This window comes from Lampetra planeri, chromosome 4 (genome assembly GCF_965212315.1).
Source record: "Lampetra planeri chromosome 4, kcLamPlan1.2.h2, whole genome shotgun sequence".
NCBI classification, from domain to species: domain Eukaryota; kingdom Metazoa; phylum Chordata; class Hyperoartia; order Petromyzontiformes; family Petromyzontidae; genus Lampetra; species Lampetra planeri.
Genome location: NC_136110.1, coordinates 12,422,953 through 12,448,912, shown reverse-complemented (window position 1 = coordinate 12,448,912; position 25,960 = coordinate 12,422,953). Strand labels below are relative to the sequence as shown.

The window sequence follows — 25,960 nt, the reverse complement described above, 5'->3', positions numbered from 1 at the left end:
CACAACAGGAAGGGGAGTTGGGTCAAGAATGTAATGTATGGAAAAGAAAAAGGAATGGGAAAAGAAAGATACAAGGGAATGAATAATAAATAAGAGGAAAGGGATGGTAAAGGAATGGAAAAATTGAACCAAATGGTCGGGAAAGATGAGGCCCTTGGATTTTGTACGGAGCAGCATTTGTTTTCACAGGGGGCGGGGAGAGGGGAGGGATTGAAAGTGGGGGGTGGTCACATAGCAGTCACGTGATTCACGGAAGGCTTGAGCTCATTTAGACATGCAGTATAGATGTTCAACCATTTAGCATACGCTTCGATGCGTATTGACGTTCGAATCCCACATTATGACATTTAAAATGATGGAGATGAAGGTGTGGATGTCCTAGTCGAAAAGTACTTCTCAGCTATTCAAGCACAATTGTTAACCCTACTGGTAGGTTGTCGAGTTTGTAATTTTTTTAGCGCATAACGATTTTCAAAGGAAAAATTGCATCAAACGTAAATTTATAAAGCAGAACGATTCGGTTGAAAATCGGTACGTGGTCGACGCGTTTAAAATATGCGTCCTAAAGTGTTATGGCTGGCGTGCGACTCGAAATGGATAAAGCTTCTTCTGGCAGCTTGTCCCACTAAAGAACAAGCTGCCAAAAGCGGGTCCCCTCGGCTAAACAATAAACTTCTGAGACATTGCTCAAAGTTATGGGTGCAAATAAATATTGTAACGATATTATGTTATTGATTTGCATTGCCTCTTTAACTACAAAGCAGAAGTACCTGTCGGAATGCAAAACCCTTGAGGGAAAAGACAATAACTGCATTGCGCTCGTGCAGAATAGTTTGTTTTAACCCCCCCAGCCCACATGCGTTCAATATACACTGTAGCACAACAATTTGGGAGGGAGACGATCGGAGTGAATTCCAGTGGAGCCGTGTGAGAGAAGCGAGGGCAGTCTGCAATGTGGTGGCTTTGCAGTGCTTAATGTGCGAGGAAGGTCTTTGCCTGAAACGTCGTCCGTCTCCTTTTCTGGGAATTGTTGTTGACGCCCCATTTCCGAAACTCCCCTCCCTGACTATGCTCAAAGCGCTTTTGAGTTAAACGTCGTTGTATGATGACGTTCAATTCAGCCATTAAAAGGTCTCAAGCAACCGGTGAGGCGCTTTATGGGCCAGAATTCGATCAATAGGCTGGCGCGAATAGATAATCGATATTTGTTGACGGTGACAATCGCGTCGGACGGTGGGGAGTGAATGACGAAAATTTGGCCGGAAAACCACCACGTGGCCTGACCCATAAACAAACACGGACATGACACGTGGTTTGCGAGGGGGGGGGCAATGAGAGAGCCCCGCCCCCTTCCCCCGCGCTGCCACGACGTCATCCGGGCAGTGCAGCCGCGCGCTGCGCATGCGTGAAGTGACGGTGGTGGAGGCGATGGGAGGTGTGCGGTGCGATGACGTCAGAGGAAACGCGTGTAACAGGGCGGGGGGGGGGCGGAGCTGGCCACGTGTTGGCAGGTCGGGGATCACGTGGCGTGGAGGGCGGGGCTTTGTAGTGGGCGTGGTTTTGCAAGAGTCATGGGGGGGAAGAGGAGGGAGGGGGGATAACCAAAAGCGAGGGGAGGGGCTCCACGCCTCCCCCCGCTCCGCCATCTTTTACCCGAGCGCGCGCGCTCCCATTGTCTTCACCCGCAGCGCCAGCCCCGCCCCTACATCCACAACCCCGCCCCCTTTAGCCCCGCCCCCTCGTCCCTTCTACTCCCTCCAGCAGCCCCGCCCCTCGGCCTAGCGTCTCGCGCTCGCCCTGCCCCTCGCCTGAGCCCGGGACGCGGCGGAGAGAGACACGGCAGGCGTGGTGGGGCCATGGAGGACGACGGGCAGCCCAAGACGCTGTGAGTGGCGAGGCGGAGTGTGGATACGGCGAGGGGGTTAAGGGATGTAGGCGACGTGGAGAGGGACTGGCGAGGAGACGCGAGGGAGCTGGGGCGAGGCGAGGTGAGCCGAGGCCCAGGGCCTGGCTCACCGCGCAGGCCGGCCTGGCTAATGTTGCCATTGTTGTGTTCCTTTGTTGTCGTTTCCTCAGGAATTATCATTATTGTTACGTTTGTAGTCGCGAATGGAGTAGCGATGTTTAAAAAGAACGGGACGTGCCTCCTGCGCCGACGGCGACCGCGTGATTTTGTTGATTATTTTTGACGCGGGGCGCGAGCGCGCGGAAGCTCCCCTCCATTCCACAATCACGGGGGGGGGGGCATGGGCTGAGAGGGGATGGGATGGTGGTGTTCGGGAGATGTTGGGGTGTTTCAGGACGGGATATGTGTTTCCGTGAGGTGGTGGGATGATGTTTTGAGTGTGAGGATGGGATAGGTGTTTGCGCGAGGAGATGGAATGATGTTTTGAGTGTGAGGATGGGGATGGTGTTTGAGTATTGGGGGGGCGAGTGGTGTTCGCGAGAGAGGATGGAATTGTGTGAGTGGAAGGGTGGGATGTTGGTGATTGAGAGGATTGTGCTTAAGGATATGATTGTGGTGGTGGTGTTGAGAGGGGATTGGTTGGGTAATGTTTGAGTGAGAGGATCGATGGTGTTTTAAGTGGGAGGATGGAGTTTTGGGACTGGGATGGTGTCACCATATTCTTGCCTCGCATTCAGACCCAAATCTGGCAACAGAGACTTGATGGACCCTCACCTGCGTGTGGATGAAGTTGTGTGTGCCCCTGAGTGAGGAGTGCGTGTTGGAGAATTCCCACTTGGCCCACTACACATTGATATCGCTGCAGCACTTCATCTGCAACAATCAACTAAATATAAAGCCGTCCTGGGGTGTGTGGGCACCACCAATTGCAATAATTAGGCGTCTCAGCCAGCCTTCGAGCATGTCAGTGTTTACGAATAAAACAGCAAAATCTATCGTGACAGTCTCAATTTAAGAATCTCGCATTTAATCCGTACGAATTTACTTAGACACCATCCAGTACTGACGTGAGTGCCCTCCAGTTTCCCTGTGCATGTAATATTTCACGATCAATTTCGCCTCGTTATGGGCATCGCAATAAGTCAATTGATGTTTAATTTACAAAGCAAATGGCAAGGACACGTGGATTTTGCAGTGGCCAGTTGTTCCACTGCGTGTGTTGGGAGAGTGCGAGAGGACCGTGCTGCCATTGTGCTGCTAGACACGTCTGCATTTTCCAGCAGAATGGAACAAAATGCAATGAGTGTGTCTTTATACACTGCCTGAGGAGCATTTTAGTCATTTCCTTTAGCGAAGTGTTTCTCAAATTTATTTGTTTTATTGCATTGTGATTTCACCTAACTTTCAAGACCTCTAAATATCAGCACGTGTCAAAAATATATTTGAAATTAGGACGTGTCATGTGTACGTTTAAATTGCCATTGTATATGCGTAGTGTGGGGATGTTTAGATGCATGAATGAGAAGCGTCATTGTAGCAGTTTGACCCAGAGTGGCAGAGAGTGTAGTAATAACTACGGGGTGTTTAAGGAAGACTGCTGCTACTGTATGCCAGGCTCTTGTGAAAGTGACGTCTTCACCCCAGCTCGGCTGAGGGTGGTTCAGTCCAGCACAGCTTTTGCACTCTGCTGCCGTGTCTCTTGGAAAAGGGAGACTTCTTCATGAGCAAGAGGCACAGCACGGCCTTTAATGCAAGAAGTATGGGACTGCAGGCAAATGGGAGTTTCTGTGCTGACCCAGCAACATCGTTCACAAGCGATGTCTGTTGTGCACAGCATGTGTATTTTGGGCCCGCTTCAGAACATTGTGTTGCGTTGTGTGCAGCTCAACTGTTTTGAACTTGTTTTGCGCCAAGGTTGACCGACTTCAAAGAGGGGGGGGTCATAGCAGTGATAAGTGGTGGATCGGTGAATCTATGAATCGATACATCGGTACTAAGACGTACAGCAATGGCTAAAAGAGCATGTTCAAGGTTTAATGTTGTTTAGATTTTTTGGGTCGTGTAGTGTCGTGTCTGCCTCCCGTTCGGATATGCCTGGGTTATGGAAGTTCGTATATGGATTGTGTTATATGTTCGGGGTGGTGGGTTGATTGGTCACGCACTGCATTTTTATTAAAAGGATAGCAAATGCAAGTAACCATTTGCATGTCTCTTGGCTCAACTTGAATGGCATGTTTTTATATTTGTTAACTTATTAGCAGTCTTGTACACTGCCGATTAGTTAGCTTGCAAATATAAGCTCGTAGCCCAGCTGCCCAGCATTGAGCATTATTGGCAGGCCTGCATGGGCGTCTGATTGCCTGGCTTTCACATGCGGCTAATTGGCTATGAGTTTTGTATTTGTGCTTGATCCACATCATGCGTGTTAGGCCAGTGAAGGAATGCAGGGCCTGGACATACATGTCAAATTCAACCTGGCTTTGCTTTGCTCCTTAAGGTTTTCCTTTTCCACCAAAATGTCCGAAGGAGGGAATGGTTATTACAAGGATTTTAAAATGCTCACGCACTCTCCCAGTTGCTGCTCTTCACTTCCTCGTTCCCCGCACAGACTCGTCCATGCTGTGTTGGAGCAAGAGGAGACATCACGTATTTATGGCCAAACATAACTAGGCATAATTCACAGTCAGCTTTCTAACAAGTGCTGTAGCTTCTATAACATGCTTGCTGTTAATGCTGTAGACATTTAATACTACATTTTATTGCATCGATATTATTTTAAAGATAAATGGTGAAAACGTGGGTATTTCCATTAGTTTTCTCAGATTAAGGTGCGATCAACGCTAATGCAGCACAGTGATTAGAATATTAAGTGCCCAACTAGGCAATTACTGTAGACTGTTTGATCGCCGCGATGAGAATTCATATGGAAGCAGTAATCGCTACGAATGTTTGGTTAAAGGGCACGCTGTAGTGGTTATGTGAATTTAAATTTTTTATTTGATTTTCTGGTTGTGAAATATTTCCATTGCAGTCTGTAGTTGTCATGGTTTTCCAAAAGTTCTTTACTCCAGTGCAAGGTCTAAATCATTATTTTCTAGCTTTAAAATGTGAAATATTTCACTCGCTTGTTTTGTTGCATTTGTCGTCTAGAGGAAATGTGGTTCCTGACTTTTGTTAGCCAAAGCACACACCGTTATTTGAGACCAGTTGAGAGATTTGAGGACATGTGTAATTTTGTCAATAGCCAGGAGAACTTAAAGGACCCATAATTATTTTGCCCTACAATAAGATTCTGTTCAGCTTTGGGTTCTGCCACCAACACACAATGGTCCACTTGACTGAAGTTAGACAATCACAGTCAACAAGCATGTGTGGGAACTGTGCCCTGAACTGTGGGCACAGTGACCCATAGGTGTGTAACGATGGACCAATAAAAATTGATTACTTTAATTATGATACATGCATTGTATGTATGTTGAACTTCTTTCGCACTCTACGTAGCCAACCGTGGTCATTGGAGGTGTGGGGTAAGGACAACGAACTTAATATAAAAATGAATTTTTTTGTATATGAAAGTTGCATGCAAATGATTGACTAGTGTACATTTTTGCTGATGAAAAAAACACAAGACAATCGTAGATTACACAAATGGTAAGACAAAATATATGAGATGGACATTTCGAATGAGATGGTATATAACAAAAGCAACAGAATAAGCAAGATGTACAGAACAATGCAGAAGACAGTGTGTTTGCCATAGAATAGGTACAAGGGATATTCAAATAAATAAACTACAAACGGGATGGCACAATTGAGGCAAATGCAAATGAGGCAGATGAAGCATATGTGAATACTAGGGGTCGTCAGTTTAACACATAGAAGGCTTTCGTGACCAATATCCATAATACTGTATAGGTTTTTTTTGGGGTTAGATTGCGTAAATATAATGTGTCATTAAACCTGCCACCACCCGACACAGCCAATTAGTGAGGTTTGTCACGTAAACAGAACGTGCCAATTCGTTCCTAGTACAGCACACTGGTGTGTTGGTGAGAAAATATACAACATTTACAATCTGAGTACGACGTTTTGCCAGTAATTATAACTAGCATCTTCAGGTGAAGAGCCAAGATCTGGCTGTCTACCTGATTATGCTAGATGGCCGTCTCACTGATGATGCAGATGGTAAATGGTGTGGCTTTGCTCTCCACCGGTGTGCTGTACTAGTAACAAATTGGCTTGTTCTGTTTACGTGAAAAACCTTATTAATTGGTTGTCGGGTGGTGGCGGGTTTAACAAGCATTATATTTACGCGATTTAACCCAAAAACCTGTATTATGAATACTAGGGTTGCCGCGATACAGGAAAAGTCCAGCTCGTTGAACTTATTGCGGGGTGGGGCCCTAGTCCGGCTAGCCGTGATTTAAATAAAAATCTTAAGTAAAAACAAATACGCGCGTATGTGCCTTACATGTATGCTGTACATATGTACGATACAATATATGTTTATATGTAGTACGGTACATACATTTGTGTGTGTAGTCTACGTGTGTGTTAGTGTACAAATCAAAAAGTAAAAAGAACATGCGTTTATATTTGCTGTACAATCATTTGCATGGCAGTCTCTCACCACTAACATAATGCCATAAGTACATTTAATACACTTTAACTATTTGATACAATATAGACACCATAACGTGTTCTCGCGCATCATGCGTATTACCAATTATATTCCAAAGTATATGAAACTAAATTATTTAACCTGTTTTTTTCTTATTACCAGGTAAGACCCACTGAACTATTTAGATTATTTTCAGAAGCAACCCGGCCACAAATGATAGCCCAACGAAGTGGATCATGTGGAAATATATAGCAGCCAAATACTATTAAGAACAAGTTTATAAATGTATGTAAAATAATCTGTATTTTTTGTTATTTTTTTGCTCTTTCGTGTACATTTCAAATGGGGGGTTTTTAATAGCAGCACTGGTCAGGCCAAGCGCGAAATACGGCTAGCTCAGTGTCAGTTTATTTGGTATAGCCCTGTGAGCCATTCGGCTCTTGAATCGGGTGCAACCGCGACAAACAAAAACATGAACAAGAAAACATCTTCAAGTGACTACGTGACTATGTGCAAACAGAAAATCCAAGAAAAGACAGTAAAATATTGCAGAAAAAGCACCCAAAAATCTCAGTGGGATGCAAGTCAAACAACAAGCACAAGACAACTTAGATTAAGGCCATCAGTTTTAACTCCGTACTACAACAAACAAACATGGCCAAACCAAAACACTTTTCGAAATCACCAAAATAAAGCCATAAAAGCAATGTAACAGTGATCATAGGAACTGTGAGTCCACCCGGCTGCAGTTTTACTATCATCATGATATATCGTTACGATTTAAAATCCACGATTTTTGTATTGTTTTGCTAAATACCCCACTGTGAATAGTGTAAATTTTTTATATATATTGCTTTGTGACTTTGTGGAACCGCAGTATTAGTTTATCACTATCATGTGACTTATTTTTTAGAAAATAGGCAAATACCCGCCTTTTGTCATCTGGTTTAACACCGTTTTGAGACTAGGCTGTCTCTGGTGTGGACCAATCGGGTTCTAAAACAATGCATATATTATTATCAGAGTACGTTTTTTGTTTGCATTCTGACCACAAGTATTGTGGTTAATGCAGACATGATTCCTTGTAAAAGGTTTCAGTTTGGTGTTTTAACATCTTAACACCTGTTTTGTTGCCAGATAAAAGGGGAAAATTTATTCTCAGGCAATTCCCGTTAAATGAATGCTTTGTGAAACGCTTTATAGACAACGATGGCTTCGATTTAAAGCTTTCGTGACTGCAGGGATTCATCTTCTTGGTTCTTTCGGTAAAGTCACGTAGAAGGAAAATAATAAAATAATAAAAATAAAACATAATAAAATAATTCTCACGACGTTTCGGCCACAACGCAAGCAGCCGTCTTCAGGTGGAGAACAGGTCTGTCAAGTAGACAGTCTCTCTGTCTACTGTCAAGTAGACTCTGTCTACTTGACAGACTCTGTCTACTTGACAGACCTGTTCTCCACCTGAAGACGGCTGCTTGCGTTGTGGCCGAAATGTCGTGAGAATTATTTTATTATGTTTTATTGTTATTATTTTATTATTTTCCTTCTACGTGACTTTACCGAAAGAACCAAGAAGATGAACGATGGCTTGTTGGCTTCATGGCTTTTTTTGTCAGCATGTGTGATGGACGCATGTTGTCTCATCCGCTGTAAGATAATGGGTTTGTTATTGATTAATATGCTTTGTGTTGAACATTCAGTGCAATATAGTACCATGTTTAACAAATTATGAGTATTTAATGTGTAAGGTGGAATATATTAAATGTTTAATATTAAATAAAGCTTTCCTTAATTTATGATCAAATGTTTATTCACTACTCGCATAGATTATTCATGCGATATGACATATCTGAGCCTTATTGATTGTAAAGTTACAATGTTTTAGAAGAATTATGTTGAGTGAACTCCAATCAAAGAGCTTTTGAGTTTATTGTTATTCATACTTGAAATATATTAAAGCAAAACAACGAGAATTAATGTTAAATACCATTACCAAGTTAGGAAACCCGATATTTTGATCATATGAAAACTAATATTGTTTTCAGTGATACTGCAGCAAAGTCTAGATAATACGATTTCGACAGTAAAACTGAGATAATTCAAACAAAATAAAATACATTGCAAGCGACACAAACAATACAAATGAGATGATTCAAACAAAACACAAATAAAAAGTAAATTATTGACATTAATCATAACACCAAATTGTGACTGTTTATCAATACCCTGTGGAGGTGGTTAGTTTTTTCACGTCTTCTGCCCAAGTGGCAGGCTCGCTATCATCAAGCCTATCAAGTTGCCGAATGAGTCCATGCTTTTTCCCAACCGCAAAGCATTATTGCAGCTCTTGATGTTATGTGTTATCTGTTTGCTCAGATTCTAGAAATGCACTTAGAATAGTTATTGTATCCTCTTGTAATGTTTTGTTGATTGTATTACACAAATTATGCCTACTGGCAGTGTATCACACAATTCATACTGACTTGCAATTTGGGGACGAACAAGCCAGTCAAGCATTGTAAAATGCTCTTGGATTAGCGCCAGTGAAAGCCCAAACATACGTTTTTACCAGATTAGTCCGGCATTTTGGCCTTTTAAGCAAACCGCTGTGGATCACTGCCACAAAGAAAATATACGGTTCACAATCCACCCATGTGGTGAAGGCCTCCATTTTCTGAAATGGGGATGTAGTCGCGTTGATGATTTGAGCATGGAGCCACCGTGTACATGTACAGCCCTTTGTCAATCCTCTGTGGTCGAGGGCCTCCCCCACGTTGTGCGGGTTGTGGGGGTTATTTGACCAAATTCCACAATTCTTGCTGTCGCCTGATGAGTGGTTGTAATTACCGGAGAAACGTCCTACTCAAATTGTAAATGTTGTGGATTTACTCTCCAACACAACGGTGTGCAGAACTAGTAATTAATTGGCATGTTTTGTTTACTTGACGAACCTTGCAAATTGGGTGTGTCGGATGGTGGCGGGTTTAATGATACATTTACATGGATATAACCCTAAAAAAACTCTATCCAAATTTCTGGTCGGTGTGGGTTGGTCAAGGCAAGGGTATATAGGTACGGGTCCATAGAAGTATCGTGCAACAATTGATTTTACTGCACTGGAATTTGCTAGGGAGAACCACAACTGATTTTTCCAGTGCACATTTCATTATAATTACCTGAACTGGCTCCCAGTAACTGCCACATGTTTTTATATTTGAACTCGCCTTTTGCCCCTCCAAGGACGGGTGTATTTCAGTAAATAACAAACTTTCAAGCGAAAAGCAGACCGCGACGTGGTATTCATTGCATCAATTCGTGTGAAATTTGTAAGGGCGCGGTGACACAGACTTGCTACAGATTATAATCCCTTGTTCATCATGACGTCATTTTTATTTCTATGTCTCAATAGCGGTATGGAGATCTCGTGACGTGAGGGTTCTGCCTTTGTAGTGAGGGTTGCAAGTTGCCTTTAAGGGGTGGGGAGGAAGTGCCTCGCCCCCCCATGTGGAGTGACGTCACCCACTAATGAATCTTTTTTTTGTGGGGGGTGTCCATTTGGAAGACGTCACCTTTTAATGATTTTTAATGAGGGGGGGGGTGTTACATGTGGAGTGATGTCACCCAACCATGCTTATTAATGAGGCGGGGGGGGGTCCATGTGGAGGACGTCACCTGTTCATGAGTATTAATGAGGGGGGCTGGCCGACGTGGAGTAACGTAACGCGCGTGACACACAGACATTCTTGGCTCATAGTAGTCACTGAGGAATGCGTTTTTCTAGTGGCAAATGACAATAAAACAATGGTTTCATCATCAAGAGGATTAAAGCCTCCTTACATCAGTGAATCAGGTATGTTATGCTTCATTAATTACTGCTTAATATCAGACTGTACACTTAGAAATATTCCATCATACATAATATAATACTTGAAATTGGTGAACTGTACAGTTTGTGTAATGAATTGTCGGTATTTTGAAAGTTTCATATAGTCCTATTGAGGTATTGTATTAACACAATATAATTGTACTCTGAAAAATAGGTGGTGCTTTTGGACAAAACGAAAACTTAATTTCAACTTCATCAAAATTCAAACACCAGCTGTTTAACGCTTTTGCCAAATGTGCATAGCCAGTTTATAGAAATTGCTACAATTGTAGAGTCGAATGAGGGAAGTTGCTTACTAACATTAAAACAATTATAAAAATTGTAATACATTCTCATCTATTCACAAGTGGCAAAACTCTTTGCGTATGAGTTATGCAGTTCCCTTGATAGCTCAAACCGGATGCCATATTCATCACCTTTTAAACATTTGATTTGGCTGTCGTGATGATTTCTTTACACAGACTAGCTAGTGTGTCAGACGGCTCATGTGGCAGAAAACTCCATTGTTCACAGGCCTGATGGCATTCGATACGTAAATGTTTTGCGAGGATGGTTGTGATATTTGAATTGCTCCGACGGTGACTTGAGAGGGGTAATTCTTGCTGTCGACCATCAGAAGTCCCTCGGCAAGTCTCATGTTAAACCCCAAGCAAGCAAGCCTGGAGGCTGACAATGCTGGATGTGCTGATAAGAGTGGCAGGTGTGCAGGCCAATTGGCACCAAAAAGGTTTTGCGTGCGAGAAGGCCCTACCAGGGTGTAAACTGAGGAGGTGAATGTGAAAAAGTAAACACATGTACTGTGACAAAGAAACAATGGCGAGCCGCTTGTTGTGTCATCAAACGAAAATGTGTTTCACTTTCCCGAGTCGCCTTCATCGTTGGTAGAATTGTTCTTCAAATTCTTTAGTGAAAATTGTATTGTCATTCAAGAACCCAGAATTACAAAGTGGATTTTAAAAAAGAAAAAAAACCCCAGCAAATAACGTGTAACAAATTAGGGGTTGAAGAGGCGTCCGGGTTTGCTGCCCTACCGGGGTAGGGGTCACGAAGGGGGAGGGGGGTGGAACAATGTAACCAAACAGAACCAGAAGTAAAATAACATAAACGCGATGTCCAAGTTCGTCATTCTTGTTTTCTCCCAGGACTGCTTTCACACTGTGATAGCGCAAGGCTTTTACAAAAGCGTGATGTTTCGCAGATGAGTTGTCAGTTGTAGTTTATATCTATTCATGTTCATCTTTTGGGATTCGCTATTGAGATTAAACTCGTTTGTGAGCCAATGTTTTAAGCATAAATTTGTTATCTCCAGTGAGTTAAAATGAACGAACACGCACTTCCAAAATAGTCCACAACTGCTCTGGAGAACATCACCGTCTTGCTGTGATGACATGAGCTTGTCCTGGGGAATGTTCCCAGATGTTCTGATGCATGCTTGCCATGGTGCTGACTTAAATGCTTCAGGTCTAGTCAGTTGAGGTGAGCGAGGAATATGAACTGGATTGACTACGAGTCATTGCATTATGCCTTGTATGAGCGTTTATTAACCAGTATTCCAATACGATTGTGCAATGCTGTAGGGTGTAAAATTTTTTTAACTCGTCGCTGTTGCATGTATGCTATAGGGGGAGAATTTTGTACGAGGCATTTGTTTCCCTTGGCTCGGCTGCCACCAACACTGTGGTGCATCAGCTTTGGCCAGACTTGCATCACGTTGGTCAATTCAAAAACAAGGCAAGTGGACAGGCCGGTGCACCGAGGGGGAGGCTCTTCTCCCAATAAAAACAAATATATACAAACAAATACAGTAAAACCTTGGATTGCGAGCATAATTCGTTACGGAAACGTGTTTGTAATCCAAAGCACTCGTATATCAAAGCTTTCATATATCAGTTGTGATCACGTGACGCTCGGCAGACAAAGCGTATACTGTATGTACTACAGTACTCGTATTGCAAGACCTCGCTCGTTTATGAAATTAATATTTAAATTTAAAAAATTGCTTGTCTTGCAAAACACTCGCAGACCAAATTACTCGCAATCCAACGTTTTACTGTATATACAAATATATACCTCCCCTTGGACCTTGAAACCGCCTCGTGAACATTGAGTTCCTATCTTTTATAGATGTGGCAGGTAGTGTATACTCGTTGAAAAGTGTGGAGGAAAAGCAAAGGGGGGAGGTGCAGAGGTGGCACAAGACAGCGTCGTCATCACAAACCACCACCTGCTCATTAATATTAATGAGCACGTTGGCTCGTTACTAAAGGGGCGGAGCACAAGGCGGTGACGTCATTCGTGTTCATTGTAGAGGGGCTGTACATTTTTTGCTTTTAAGGCAGTGTTATCGACGAGCGTGAGGTTTTTTTTGCATGCTTGTGCACCACTCCCAACGCAGCACCAAATAATTCACTCCTGTGATGCTTCCGATTCAGTTATGATTATTGCACCAGCAGATGGAGTTTAACGATAACTGCCACTGCCTTATGCAGCGTCTGCTCCCTCCCCCCAACCCAATCCCCCTGCCTTCCCTGTACACTTTTCAATTAATGTACACTATCTGCTTCATCTACACAGCATAGGCCTCTCGATGTTATGTTAACAGCCCTGTCAATTCACTGCTGGATAAAGGTCTCTTGATATCATGTCAGAATCATAATAGTTATTTATACAGGAGGAATCCGATGAGCTATGATGCTCTTTTTCACAGATGTCCAGCACGTTTTTTCACAGATGTTGGTCATGGGGGCCTCTTTGACATGCTTCACCATGCTGGTCAGTGCGGGTTGGTGAACAATGGGAGCTCAAGGTGCTCTCTGATGTCGCATAGCTCTGACTGGAAGTTAACTAAGGTTGCAGGTTCATAGAGAGCAGTGTGCATGCCCCAGTGCTGCCTTGTACAATGAAGCAACACAAATACAGATGTTGTGAATGTGTACCGTCATTTTGGTAGTTCCAAGAAGAAGCCTCAGGATTTTGCTTGAGCTCAACATTACAGAAACGGAACTAGGCCTCGTATAGAAGCATTTTTGTTGTCGTAAAAACATTTAAAGAACGCTTTGAACCATTGAATATTTAGTAAAAAAAACCCAGAAATATACTTATGAGAATACAATTCCCGATGCCTTAATTGTCAGCTGAAATGGCATTGGGGCCTTATTGAGCACACTGCTAATTATCTTGTCAATGCTGTACAAAGTGCTGAAGCATTAAAATTATTATTTTAATGTTACGGACTGTCAGACACCCACTGTTATTATAATTGCTTTCCCCCCCATTCTGTGAACGAGCTTACAAGTAGGTTTTCATGACTGGGTTAATTTATGTATCCAACTCACTGCAGATCAAAAAAAAAATATGTGCACTATCGGTGATATTTAAGTGAAATTAAGTGTTTTTAAAATAATCAAAACATTGAATCTTTATCGATTCAAACCTTCCATAAATTTTGCTGTGGGATTTTTTTACCTCAATTGTTGAGAAAAATATCAACAAATTAATTAGCATCATACTTTGAAGCGGTGGCATGGGCCAGCCAGTAGCACGTTCACCGCTTGTGTCAAAGGTTCACAGTTCGAATCCAGTGGCCTCCCTGGTTATTACTGCGGGTGTATTAACAATAAAAATCGTCTGCTTCGCAGTGGACGTTGAAGATTTCTGTGATGTCATTTGCAAGAATAGAAAGGTCATTTTCTTGGTTCTTTCGGTAAAGTCACTTAGAAGGGAAGTAATAAAATAATAAAAATAAAACATAATAAAACAAAACAATATTATTTTTATTATTTTATTACTTCCCTTCTACGTGACTTTACCGAAAGAACCAAGAAGATGAATCCCTGCAGTCACGAAAGCTTTAAATAGAAAGGTCATTGTATGCCAGAGTTAGAAAAAATGCCAGCCAAATGACTCGATTGAAATTATTCGACTCTAACCATCGCCCCATACTGCGAAAACATGCTAGGACCTTCCTGTAAACGAGTCATGAGACACCGGTGAGGCTTTCCTCCAAACAAGCGTAGTGATAAGTATAATCGTTGCGTTAGTGTGTGGCTAACCAATATCATTGCACAGATACCTATTGCTTTATTTTTATTTCTCTTGAATGCACTAATTTGCTTATCCTGCCACCTGGGTCAGTTGGTTAAGTTTAAGCTAATTTTAAGTTAAATAACCAAACATTTGATACGAACGTGAATTATTTACAGTTGTATGTGTAGGTGGCTAATCTGTGCTGTGGATTAACCATGCCAGCCACACTTGCATTACCAAACACCTAACAAATGATGTAAGATATGTTAATATCAAGGTGCATATGCTTATATGGTGAAGCAGGTTAGTCATAGTCAATTCATTTAACTAAATGTTCAATTATGTTATAATAATGTTATGTTCAATGAATGCAAATACATTTTTATTTTGAGGTGATGTGATTGCCTAAATGTCTTTCCAAGCTGGACTTGGCTTAGAGCAGTCAGCTCGGTTGAACCTATTTTCATCTCTCAACTTCAATATATGTTGTAATCTAACAGTACATTATAATGTATGCAAATACATTAACTTATACGCATCACGCCACCTTTTTATGGCAGTCACCTGATGCTCGTTGCATGTACCAGCGAAATGTCCTACCAAATGATTAACTGTTATGGATTGCTCCGCAACATACATGCTGTGTTGAAGCAGTCAGGTTTCCCTCACTTTATGCGGGTTCGGTTTGTGCGGTTTTGCGTATCTATGGCTGACATTTCCACCTAATCCACCTAATCACGATATACGGTTTTAATTCGCTCGTATGCGGATATTGTGTGTACTGTGTGCACTACTCAGCAGGCAGCTGTCCCGTGCGGTTTTGCTTTGTGCGCCCCTTTTTGCGCCCTTTTCTTAGAACGCATCTCCCGCATAAAGCGAGGAAAACCTAGAGTACATTGGCACGTTTTTTCACGTGACGGCTTTATTTGGCTGTGTTGGGTGGAGGGGGGGGTGCATGACACACATTGGCATATTACGCACGTGATCTGACCCAAAAGTAAAAAAAAAATCTGTATCTTTGTAGTTTTCACGCCTTCCAATGTGGTCACGTGGATTTTTCTCCGGGTTCTCCATTTTTTCCCTCCACATTTAGAATCATGCCTTTAGAGTATTTGTCTGCAATACATTTTCACGTGATAAGCCACTTTGTTGAGCTATCGTTTGTGGGCAGGTCGCTTCTGAAAAAGAGCTACATAGCTCAGTAGGCCTTAGCTTGTAAAACTATTTTACTTGCTATGAAGCTATAAGTTGGCGTTATTGAAGGGCAGTGGTAACTAGGATATATCTGCTGTTTTCAAAATGCCTTAATAGCCCAGAGGTTGCCTCCCTCACTGGCAAGTCATTTTGCGCCGAGTCGAAGATTCCCCCTCATTGCTGCCCAGTTGTTTCTCTGGGGGTTTACCTGAAATGTTTGCTGCCTCTTGTAAAGCAGATGATGAAGACCTTTTGACTTGCAAGAGTATTCCATTATACGTACTGTGAATCCACTGCTGGATGAGGGAATCCCCACATCGTGCGGGTCACAGGGGTTGAGTACACTTCACCATGCATAGACGTGAGGGGCAATACCAACATGACAGTCCAAACGAGACAGACAATACAAATGAGACAACCTATACAAATAAGACAATACAAAATAGTACTTACTAGACAAACTAAAGAGAGACGCATTGCAAGCAATGCAAAGGGGATGAAACAAATGGTACAGAAACTCAAATGAGAATGAGACAATGCAAACAAGACAATCCAAATTAGACATACACATTACGTGCAAGTTACATAGTCCGCACAACTTGTTCATTACAAACGGGATGGCACAAATGCAACCAATAAAGAATGCTCTTTATTGAATCAAAATCGCAACCCCACATCGTGCGAGTTTATGAAATCGCTGGGGGTGAACTCATACGTGCTTGAGTGGTGCTTTGGCAAGCTACATGCCCATGAATGCAGCCCCTGTGCCTGGCCCTACCGAAGTGTTTGCCTGGCTGTGTGTGTGTCACCAGACATGCACAAGGCAGCATTATCTAACCAGCGGGATAGCACCTGCACTTGAGGTTTTGCTGTTGGATGCAGTAATTGTGCATTTGACATTTTCCAATGTATGCGGGAAATGTGTGTCCATATTTTGTGTCCATTGTAGTTGTTTGGCATTAAAATACTTTCATAGTTCTCTAACACCGTCATATAAACTGGCCTTGTCTAAGAAAAATGTCATGTACACTGGTTTTTCAACATTTGTCATGTAGAGAATAATTGCTAACGATGTTTTCTACGTGAAAATGTCCTCGTAAAACAGGTAAACACACCTTCCATGCCTTTATAGGCTGTAGGGGGCAACTGTGGCTCAGCAGTCTGCTCAGTCCAGCACGGTAAATAAGGGGCCCAGCGTGAGTTGTGTGCGAGGCCTCGGATTCTGTATCCATGGTCTCTCTACTTTGTGGAGAATAGTGGTGCAATGGTTTGTGTGCACTCTGCTCTATAATCCCAGCGACATGGGTTTGATTGCTGGACATGCACCTGTCCTTGTCTTAAGAACCCCCCCCCCCCATGTCATGGGGCAGCCAGGGCCAGTTCTCTTATCTCTCACCACTGATGTTAGCTGTGGTAGGGAATCGAACTCGAACATACCGATTCATTGCCAAGTGCCCCCAACTACTGTGCCTCTCCTGTCATCAAATCTACGTGAATGTTTGGTAAACTCACGTTTTTAGATTGTCATAGACCAAACATGAGAATGTTTCCACGCTTGAATTGTCCTATTTAATTGTTCGTGCCTTGGTGGTCCAGATGTGATGGTGGTGGTGGGGGGGGGGATTAAACCCGTGTTGTGCTCTGTGTCGGATGCAGGTACGTGGGGAATCTCTCCCGACAGGTGACGGAGGCTCTCATTTTGCAGCTGTTTGGTCAGATCGGCCCATGTAAAAGCTGCAAAATGATCACAGAGGTGAACCAACACTCTTACTGTTACTCACCAGTCTCACCGCTCACCACAGTCTCAGCCACTTGAGCGTGAATTGTTTCCGTGTATTTGCATCTTGATCTTACTTCCATAATAGAGGTTTTTGGGTTGGATCGCGTAAATATATAAATGTGTCGTTCAAACCTGCCACCACCCGACACAGTCAACTAGTAAGGGTTGTCACGTAAACAGAACGTGGCCAATTCGTCACTAGTACAGCACACCGGTGTTTTGGAGAGCCAAGCCACAACATTTACAATCTGAGTATGACGTTTCGCCAGTAATTACAACTAGCTTCATCTTACGGTTTGAGAACTCACCAGTCTATAATACACTTTTATACATCTTACACGTCCAATGTCACGGTCACACGAATATGAGAATAAGTAACCCACATTTTTCTCGCGTAACAATGCACAAGGCTTCTTTGAAAACCTTAATTTGATTAACTGACATGGAATACATAATAATTAACATTTGTAAGGGGCATTTCATCCGTAGATCCCAACGCCCCACCGTATATGGAAAGCAGGAAATTAACATAACCAGGGTAAATGGACAGAACTAGGGGGTGAAGGCCAATTTAAAGAGGTGAGACAGATTAGATTCATATAAACCGGCACAAAAGACGAAACGTAGAGCATATTGCCCATGATTTATGAATTATATAAAATGATAATGCATTTTTTAACTGTATATCTCACTTTTACTGCTTTGAAAATGCACAAATTAAAACCAATCCTTTATGGAACCTTCCACTCTGCATAGCCTCTTCACATTGGAGAAAGACTGAAACGTTACACTTTCGGTGTCTACACGTTGCCCGTCTAACTAAACGTTTGTGTACACCTCTACCATAGTGTGTGGTTTGATTCAATTGTTACATAATATACAATGTGTGTTCCTTGTATTTCTATAATTAATATGTTATACAGCAAATTGCATTAGATGCAAAGGAAAATCTGACAGAGTTCCATGACATCAAACTCTTTTTCCTTAAAAATGTAGTTTTATGTCAGGGTAGAGACATCACGTGGTACAGACGTGAATCATATTTATAGTAAACTTGAGAATCGATGTAATTCAATGGATTGTTACACCTCCACCCGCTGGCTTAGTGCCTAGGATGAAGCATTGGCTGCATGTGCCACTGCATTGTTTATTTTGAAGTAAAATTCATCCGAGTAAAAAAAGCCAATGGGAAATCAAGCTGTCTGAAACACGAACCACAAGAACCACAAAAAACAGATAATGGGAAATAATAGGAATGAGAAATTATAAAAATGGCACAACTCTGGAAATCCGCGAGGAAATGAGGGTATAATTCGCAGGCGACAAAAGGAGAGCGATTTCATATTAAAACAAAAAGATGCGAGCATCACACGAGTAAAAAAGATGTCGATGATTTTTGTGTTGTCACCTTCTGTCACTTGTTGTTCTGTGCCGGTATGTGACTTAAGTGTTGTTGTTCTGTGTGACTTAAGTGTGGTGTTCGAAAAACAAAAGTTCTTGCAAGGAGAAAACATGAAACTTGCATTAGAGCTGCTTCGTGTTTTGTTTTATTGGGCAGTTAAAGCGGTGTAGCATGTTGTCAGGATTCTCACATAGTTCAAATAAACATGAGTCACTTTTGTTTGTCACGACTGGTGATCAAACCGCTTTTAAGGGAGAGATTCACAGCTGAAATGAATGTTCAAAGAAACATTGCCATCCCAAAAAAACAAGAATCATGTAGCGATCACTGCTATAAACAATGTCAAAACCAGCACTTGTAATGGAGAGTCCACTGAGAGTAGGATAATTTTTTTTATTATCAAAAAACATCTGAAACCACAAAGTATGGTGAAGAATAGCAGATATATGAGAAGGCATTAAATTGCCAAACAAAAGATAACATGCACAGAACTTTGTAAAACCGTCAGGAAATGAATACTATAAATCAGAGAACACAACACAAGTTATTAAAAATGTAAACACAAATGCTTACATCAAAGCAGTAAAAAGAAGTTTGTGTTTTGTTAGTCTCACAAATGACAGCCATAAGAGACCCGAGATTGAACCGTGATGCATGACAGCGACAGAAACGTAAAACGAGTGGTGGAATTTTATGCAGGTCTCTTGCAAAATGAATTATCATCGACAGGTACCACGGAAAATGTTTTTGCTTGATGATGATGCTCCAGATGTAACGCCTGTATAAGTAACCACCACTGTCTTTTGTAGTATAACAAGTTATAGTTCCTGGACCGGTTCAAGGGTAAATAAGTCATTATTTGCATTGCATGGAGGGTTGCCAATTCCAGCCATTGTGTTTATTATTGCATTCATGTAAACGGATGCTTAGCGCATGTGCACCCATCTGCCATGGTTCAGTTGAAAAGGCTGCAAACGCCCCTCGAAATACATCATCCTCTTATCTGCGAGCTCGTTTCCCAGAAGAGTCATTGCTCATAGATCCACACGGATTCACAGGTAATGTAGAGTATTGATAGTGTAGTGTACTCCCCACTGTGGTAACAAAGCACATGCACTGCATTGCTGCTCCAACTTTTATATACAGTAAATCCCTGTTGCGGAAAACCCGACTTACGGAAATCTGACTTTATGGAAATGCTCCCATAAATCATGGAAAAAAATCTGTATGCGGAAATGTTTGCGTTAGGTAAGCGCAAATAATGCAGCGCGGTGAGGTTGTGGATGAATACCGTGGATAAAGTACATGTTCCATTCGTCTAATTATGGGTAGTGTTAGGATAGATATTCGATGAAAGAATCATAGGAAGTGCAGAGCATGTATTGCGAAACGATACAGGAAGCGATAGAAAACGGACGACGGTGCGATGCAGTACTGAGAGAATACGGTAGGGGAGGCACAACTATTTCGGATCGTTCTCGGGTACCTAACGCTTCCATAACCCGGGGACTGCCTGTGTATAACACAGTTCAGGGTGAGTTGTGATATATGCTTTACAGAACCTAAATGTGGAACAAAATATCACGGTTAAAAATCACATCACATCGCCTGGTGTTTCATTTGTTAAGAGGGGTGTGACTCAGCCTCATGTTGTCCAATGAGAGCGAGGAAGAACAATTTTCTTGAGTCCCTTGGCGCCGCGGTGGCGAGATGTTAACTCCCTGGTATGCGGGAGGTCGTGGGTTCGATCCCGACCCTGACGCCTGCATATTTGGAATTTACATGTTTTCCCTCAACCTTTGGAAACGTGTTTAGAGTTTGGCTGCTGTAAATTTCCATGTGATAAGCCACTTCGTTGAGTTATCATTTGTGGCCAGGTCGCTTCAGGAAAAATACTTTTTAGCTTAGCGGGCCTTACCTGGTAAAATAAAATATAGTTTATCTTGCTCGGGTCATGATAAATACAGCGACATTTTGTCCTGAGTATGGTGCCCAGACAAGGGTTAGAGCTCACGCGTCTGTATTCATGAGGAGGCTGCTCCCCAGCTTGATGTCACATCACTAATCCAAAATGACAGGCTCTCACCAGTGCGTGGAGCCTAAGGGACCCATGAGAGTATAAGAAGACATCATTGTAGTGCACTTACTCAATCGTAACACGCTGAATGTCAGTGCATTGCCCAATGTTCTTCGCTAGGGGGTGATACAGCATCACAATCTTAAGTTAAGCTTTCCAGTCGAATGAGGCTTGTGAAAATATTACTCGATTATGCAAGTTGTGAGTTCAAATGCTAGACGGGTGTCTACGCAACCCATCATAAGTCAGATGATAAAATGAGTGCCCTTGTGGGAATTCAACGGTAATTGCGATTGGAGAATTTAGTTCTTGCCATACGATAGTGCAAAGACGTTATAGAAAGCCAGACATTTTGGGGCAACTGCTGTAATTCCTGTACCCACAAACCGCCCTCCCTATACTCCATCCCTATTCACCATATGTTTAGCTACCCTAATTGTACCACTGATAACCGTTGTAAAGCACCTTGGATAAAAGGGCTATATATAAATATAAATAAAAACAGCAGTATATTTTCCTCGGGCTGATATTAAACGCAGCACTAATAGGTGCTCATTGCATTCTGAGAGAAAGTAGGCAAGGCCCAGGATGGGTTCAGATTCCAACTCCGAAAGGTAATTCATGGCCAGGAATCAATCATAGGGTTAGCATCATAGCAATGTTTTTGAACTGCAAAGACTACGAAAAATTGGCCATGTATGTTTTGCAGGTGCCTACATAATGCAGCCGGCATAAATGAAACTTAGCACTTACATTAATTCACCTTGCTCTGTCAACAATTATAAGCAAGGACTGCCGCTGTGCTCTTCCGTGTTCCCCACTGAGTTTCTTCACAGAAAAGGGGCTTAATTATGGTTCCTCTGGAATGCTTGTTTTTGTGTTTTTAAGTTGTAAAAAAATGTATCAAGAAAGGGTTGTAATTGTAAACACAAGTGTGGTGTTCAAAGTGTGCGATGGTATCCACCCCTCATGAGCAAGTGGCATCATTTGCACCATTGGTATGCGGCTGTATTTAATCACTGTTCTCTCTTTTTTGCATGCACTTGGACAACGTTCAAGGTAAAATCAAAGGAAAATAAATTAGTAAGTATTGGTTCTTTGTGTTACCCTTTTGTTGCCATCTTGCTTTCTCAAGTGCATCCATGTTACCACTCTGTAAACAATGATAAGATTACAAAGTTTCACCCACAAGCTGCACTCGGATATTTTTTAAGTGCTTGGCATAGGATTAGAACATGTTTTGTAAGCATTCCCCCCCCCCAATTATATTCCAATTAGGTGTGATGAGCTTCTTAACACGAGAATGAGCAATGCTCATTTGAAAGCAACAAACAGTGCACCACCCTGTGTCAGAGAAAACACCCCTGGAAGACCATGCCACAACTGCTTGTGATAGACCGCTTTGGCCACAGTTGTAGCAAAACTTGTCTATGCCCTGCAAATAGTGTTCTTCAGATCTCGATCCTAGCGATTATTTGTAAGTTTTAGAGCAGAAGTAAGTCAGATGAAGTGGAAAAAATTAACTTGATGTAATGGGATGTTTGCTTGGCCAGTGGTGACTGAGCTGAGACCATCTGCTCACCACACTTGAGACACCATTTTAATATCAGGTTGGCTGCATGGATTTGAACTCGCAGTGCCAGCTCAGTATTGTGGAGGGCGGCGGGTGGGGGGAGTTTGGCAGCTCTGAATGTGGTTATGTTGGTCAAGCACACACGTGTGGTGTTAAGTCCACAGTATGTGTGCCACCCTCCCACATGCCGGTGTGACGACTGCATAGCAGCTTTCCCGTCAGTTCTGAGCTCGAATGGCTTTGCCATGTGCATTGCGGGGGTACGGAGTGGCAGCAGGCAGGCGGATCAGTTGGGTGTGCCAATGCTCGTCCGTGCTCCCACCGGTGGCCAAAGCCATGCCTCCTTCAGCAGCAGTGCTGCTGGCTGTGTTGACTGGTAATTATGTAGACTGCGCTTTGCAGTTGGAAAAACAGTCATTAGCTTTTGGTTTATGTCAGAAAACACTTGGAAAGATGTGAATTTGCATCGTGAGTGTTAGTTACACAATGTAACACATTAAAAGATGCCAGTTAACCACATTTCAACAGTGCACATGCTCACAAATATGTTGAAAGCTGTATAACTGCACGCTGTATTTGCGAACGCTCGAGTAATTGCACAAATCTATATTAATGCAATGTGTAAAAATTGAGTTTTAGTCAACCAAGCAGATTTTTTTATTAATTGAAAGAATCTTATTTTGTGCTTTAAATGTGGCTGCATGTTAAACAGTTGATTTTTTTATGCATTTACCTATAGTTTTACATCTGTAGCACACCGTTTCCCTCGTTTAGCCATCTTCTTTACAGTGTCAATATGCACTTGTATGTATGTTGAACTTTTTTTGCACCGTACGTAGCCAACCATGCTAATTGGAGGTGCGGGAATGCAGAGATGCACTGGACTGTATCTCTGCATTCTGAGACCCGTGATGCCAAACGGAGCTGTTATGATGTGCGGCGGTGAGACCTGCGGCTGACCCGGGAGCTTGGCGAGGAGCTTCGAGCCTTGCCCTGTGCGCACGCGTGCCCCTTCCTGTGGTGTGCGAGTGTAGCAGGCGAGCAGTGACCCCTACTGCTTCGTGGAGTTCTACGAGCACAGGCACGCCGCGGCTGCACTCGCCGCCATGAACGGCCGTAAGATTCTCGGCAAGGTGAGCTCTTGAATAAACGGCTCTCTGTTGCCTCTTCTTTTTTCCCCACTTTACAACTGAGATTGACACCCAAGGCCATACCGAGCCAGCCGGGCACTGTTAAGGAGAGACACCAGGTTGTTTTTCCACCACAACGTGACCCATGCTGCTCCATGCTGCTGACTTCGCACTCATTGAACGTGTAACGTCAGTGGTTGTATTTCACAAGCATAAAAAAGAGAAGGGCATGGTGTGGCCTAAGAGACCTTGAGTTTGTGTGGAACAACAGACCAGGCAGCTTCCACACGACTGATTAAAAAAGAGTGCTAAAGCCACCCCATTACTCATAGAGTTGGGGTGGTGGAATTTTTGAGACAGCATGCAAGCGGATTTTGTGTTTTTATAGTGGTTTATACTCATGTCCCGCCGCTTCATAGCAAGCTCCAGGTTCAGCAACAGTCTCTTGACTTTTGCCCATGCACACATGGAGGGACCCCACACCACCCAGCCCAGCTTTTCAGAGCTCCTCATTCCGTAAAGGCCCATTAGTCTATCTCTTCTCTCCTTTTTCTCTCCTCTGCCTCGTTGTGCTTCTGTTGTGTCTTCCTCCTGTCTCTGGCTCTAGGTCTGTATTGGTCTCACTCTCTCCCCTTGTCTCTGTTGATGCTCCCTTGTGTGCTGCGGTGAGGGGGGTTGTGCTGCGTAGGTTTGTGTCTCCAGGCAACAGCTGGCTCACGCCGTCCCGCAAACGCACAGATTTTTGTTTACCATGATGGTTACATGGTTGCTGCAGCTCTTAAGTCCTAAAAAATCTCAACGTTATTATCCTGCTTCGGTTTATGTAGCAATATATATTCCGTGGGATCTTGAAATGTGAATCACCGCCAATTACTGACCGGATTCTAACCAAATATTTCGCGTACCCCTATTCAAACTTCACTCTCCTTAACATATTTGCTAACCGTAACCGTTTTCTTGAATTGCAAGTTAGAGCTATAATGGTATACCATTTTCATGCCATAATATATCTGAAAGAAGTTGTGCTGTCTGGCTCACGGTGGTGATGTCACCGCGCACCTCTGTGTGATAACGTCACGCGCATCCCACAGCTGACGTCACACCTCCAACCGACCCACCCCGGCCGTGTATCCCATGAAAATTCGTGGGCAGTGCTATTTAAAACATAAAAACGTTTATACATCGACAATAATAATTCCACACGACTGTCTGGATGAGCGTGTACATGAATTCAGAAGCGGCAAGTGTACACGGTTGAAAAGTGTCATTGTTGGGAACGCAAGTATATAACTAGAAGTTTCCTTGTCATACAAGCTGAAAAGGAGGCAGGGCCTGCTCGGCCACATCGCATCACATTACCCTCGCGTCTTCTGTGAACCAAATCCTGCCAATCACTTTGCTCCCATGCGTATTGATCACTTAGAAATGTACAAGCAATTGCCAGTGTGGCCAGGAGTATCAAAGAATAGTTTTATGAATCTACTGCATGTCTTTGGTAGAAGCAGTTTGTGTTGCGTAATCTTTTCATACACGGGCAACGAAATGACATTTAATCTCGGTGACATTTGGCCCATATCTTTAAGTATGTAATGGAGTTTCACATTGTGTTTTTCGGCAGCAGCTTTGAGAGAAAAATGATACGTTTCAATATTTCATTGGTGACCGTTCATCACTGATGGCTACATTTCTCCCTTTTAAGCTGGAGGAAGTCCTTTTGAATATTGTTGAGTTGCTATTTTTTTTCTGTGCTTTTGGCCTACACTTTGACCTTTTGATGTATGTATAACAGAGATGAAGGGAAAACAATTGTGATCACTCAGGTTGCCATGATCAAGTCTAGTGTGGCACGAGATTTGTTTTTACTATAATCTTTGCAAAATGTTTCAGCGTCTTAATTTTCATGCAAAATCCGTTTCCTTGTTTGTCACTTAAAAAAACACACACACACATCCTTTCAGCAACATGAATTACACAAACAGTGAGTTTATCTGCACATATGGGTATTGGCCAATTAGTTTTAGATTAATGAGCTCCAACTGCTCCGTAACAGATGCGGCGATGATTCGGCTCTGTCGGGTCACACGTGCATAAAATTTCAAGTATTGACTGTTGGGGGTGGGGGGAGGGGACATGCTCGGGATGTCTGCAGGCATTGAGGCCATTTAATCTCCCACATCCTTGGGTCAATTGAGCTGAGCTTGGCTTTCCTAGAAGACCCATCAAGCTTAGCCCAATATGTTTAATTAAACGTTTGGTTGACGGTACGTGGCTGAAGACCCTTTGACTTGCATTTTAACCTGGATTTGAGGTGACTGGACAAATGAGCAGTCATCTGCCCAACTGCAATGTCAAAGTCCCGAGT

At 42.8% G+C, this 25,960-nt stretch overlaps 1 protein-coding gene across 4 annotated transcripts in view; it reads left to right on the top strand.

Moving 5' to 3' along the window:
* The first annotated feature begins 1,730 nt into the window (after positions 1 to 1,730).
* LOC144717705 (nucleolysin TIAR-like) overlaps positions 1,731 to 25,960 on the top strand; it is an 81,306-nt gene continuing 57,076 nt past the window's right edge. For all 4 annotated transcript variants that reach the window (XM_078593277.1, XM_078593276.1, XM_078593275.1 and 1 more), the window contains exons 1-4: positions 1,731 to 1,885; positions 17,293 to 17,389; positions 21,955 to 21,978; positions 23,503 to 23,601. In XM_078593277.1, the coding sequence (XP_078449403.1) occupies positions 1,857 to 1,885; positions 17,293 to 17,389; positions 21,955 to 21,978; positions 23,503 to 23,601 (249 nt within the window). In that variant the 5' untranslated portion in view covers positions 1,731 to 1,856. The remainder of the gene's footprint in view (positions 1,886 to 17,292; positions 17,390 to 21,954; positions 21,979 to 23,502; positions 23,602 to 25,960) is intronic.